This window comes from Lipotes vexillifer, unplaced genomic scaffold, assembly GCF_000442215.2.
Source record: "Lipotes vexillifer unplaced genomic scaffold, Lipotes_vexillifer_v1.1 scaffold182, whole genome shotgun sequence".
In the NCBI taxonomy this organism is placed as follows: domain Eukaryota; kingdom Metazoa; phylum Chordata; class Mammalia; order Artiodactyla; family Lipotidae; genus Lipotes; species Lipotes vexillifer.
Window position 1 is genome coordinate 7,094,931 of NW_006798798.1, and position 1,788 is coordinate 7,096,718.

Genomic DNA, 1,788 nt, shown 5'->3' on the forward strand with positions numbered 1-1,788 from the left:
CTAGACTTCTCGGGGGTGTCCGCGACGCTCTCGTGGCCTGCAGATCTCATTGGCCCTCGGCGGAGAGACTGGTGAACCTCGCGGTCTGGGCACCTTAACAACGGGCTCCTAAATTTGGCTGTATAAGAGGTGCAGATGTGAGAATCACCCTGCGATGGAGAAGCCCACGCCCTCCTACTCTCCTTCCCAAGACTACACTCTCCAGAGGCCTCTGCGGCCACTTCCGCCCTCTCTTCCGCTCGCTCCTTAGCGTGGGGAGTTGGCGTAACAGGAACACTTCCGGCCGGTGGAGTCCGCCCATTAGGCTGGTTGGCACCGGGGTAGACAACTGTATTCGGGTCCTTCTCACACCTCTGCTCTTGGTTCCCGAGCTTCAGCCTCAGGATCGGTAACGTGCACCCCGCGTTCCGTGAGTGCCCAATAGTCACTGCCTCGTCCACTCAGCACGTCCCCATGCTTGTTCCGGTTTTACTCACGAGGACACAGTCTGCCTTAGGGACAAACCCTTACTCCACTGCTGGAGGATATGGGCTTCACTCTCTGGCCAGAGGTTGGGGCTGAGCTTGAGGGTGCTCCGTCACCCTGGGCCCTTTCTCCGGAATTGGCTTGTGGTAGTGAATTCTGTGACACTCCCAATCCCCAGTAGTGGGGCTCTGGAGCACACCCCGCCTGCACTTGGGAGGGGTTTTCCAACTAGGCATGCTCGTATTTCTCTTCACATCCTCAGATCTGCCTTCTGAGACTTTGCCCTTCTTCAGGGAGAGCACTCAGGAGATCAGGAAAATGGCCACGGGGCTCCTGAAAGCTAAGAAAGAGGTGAGAATTTCCGTAAAATTCCATCTTGGCTGTCAAGAGGATGAATCCATTCCCTTTTCTTGCTCTGGAGGCTGCCTTGTTGGTATTGGGCAAAGCTCTTTCCTGGTCCTGGAGGAGTGGCTTACATGGAGTTTCCCTCAACATTTCTTTCTGCTCCATCCATACTTCAGTCATCCTCGAAGTAGTTAATTGTGAACAACACACATGGAGCAATTTAAATAAAAATACAGGGACATCCAGGCTTAATTGTCCAGTGATAAGGATGAAAGGCAGGGACAGCAGAGTAGACTGTGGCCTGAAGTGGCTAGGAAGGGCTTCCAGGAGAAGTAGGGCTGTTTGAACTACCCCTGCGAGTCTGGTAAATTGGAGAATTGGTGAAGACATACCAGTGGGAGGGCAGGAAGAATGTTTAGTCTGAGGCTGGGCCACTGGGCACACTGCGCTTAACACAATGTGGGAAGATTGTATTTTAGGTTGATTTTTAAATAATGTACTGGTGAAGATACAGACTATCTTCACCAGTACATGATATAGTCTGACCTGAATTTTTACATCTGAGAGCATTTTCAGCATCTGGCAATGGGGAGATTTCACCAAAAATTCTGGATTGCTTGCCTCTCAGAAAATAAGCTGCACTCTACTTTGGTGTCAGGGAATTTGAGCTGAACAGTGTCTGCATCATTTGGACAGGTCCTGCAGAGTCTGTTTGCTGTAGTTTCCATAGTATCCTCCATACTGAGGTTGAAACCATTGAAAATCTAACGTTTTGCCTGTCTCTGTCATTTTTATTACCTGCCTGGCCCCTGAAGGATTTTTATTTTCCACCTCTCTGAGTCTGGGTGGCCAGGTCAAGTGCCAGGCTGAGGAGTGTAGACTTTGTCTTTGAGTAAGATGGATTTTTTTTTTTTTTTTGCGGTACGCGGGCCTCTCACTGTTGTGGCCTCTCCCGTTGCGGAGGACCGGCGCCCGCCA

At 51.1% G+C, this 1,788-nt stretch overlaps 1 protein-coding gene across 1 annotated transcript in view; it reads left to right on the forward strand.

The window, feature by feature from the left end:
* The first annotated feature begins 300 nt into the window (after positions 1 to 300).
* Positions 301 to 1,788, forward strand: part of ZNF875 (zinc finger protein 875) — an 18,980-nt gene continuing 17,492 nt past the window's right edge. Inside the window, exons 1-2 of the mRNA XM_007471046.1 lie at positions 301 to 409; positions 759 to 816. Coding sequence (XP_007471108.1) covers positions 784 to 816 — 33 coding nt within the window. The 5' untranslated portion in view covers positions 301 to 409; positions 759 to 783. The remainder of the gene's footprint in view (positions 410 to 758; positions 817 to 1,788) is intronic.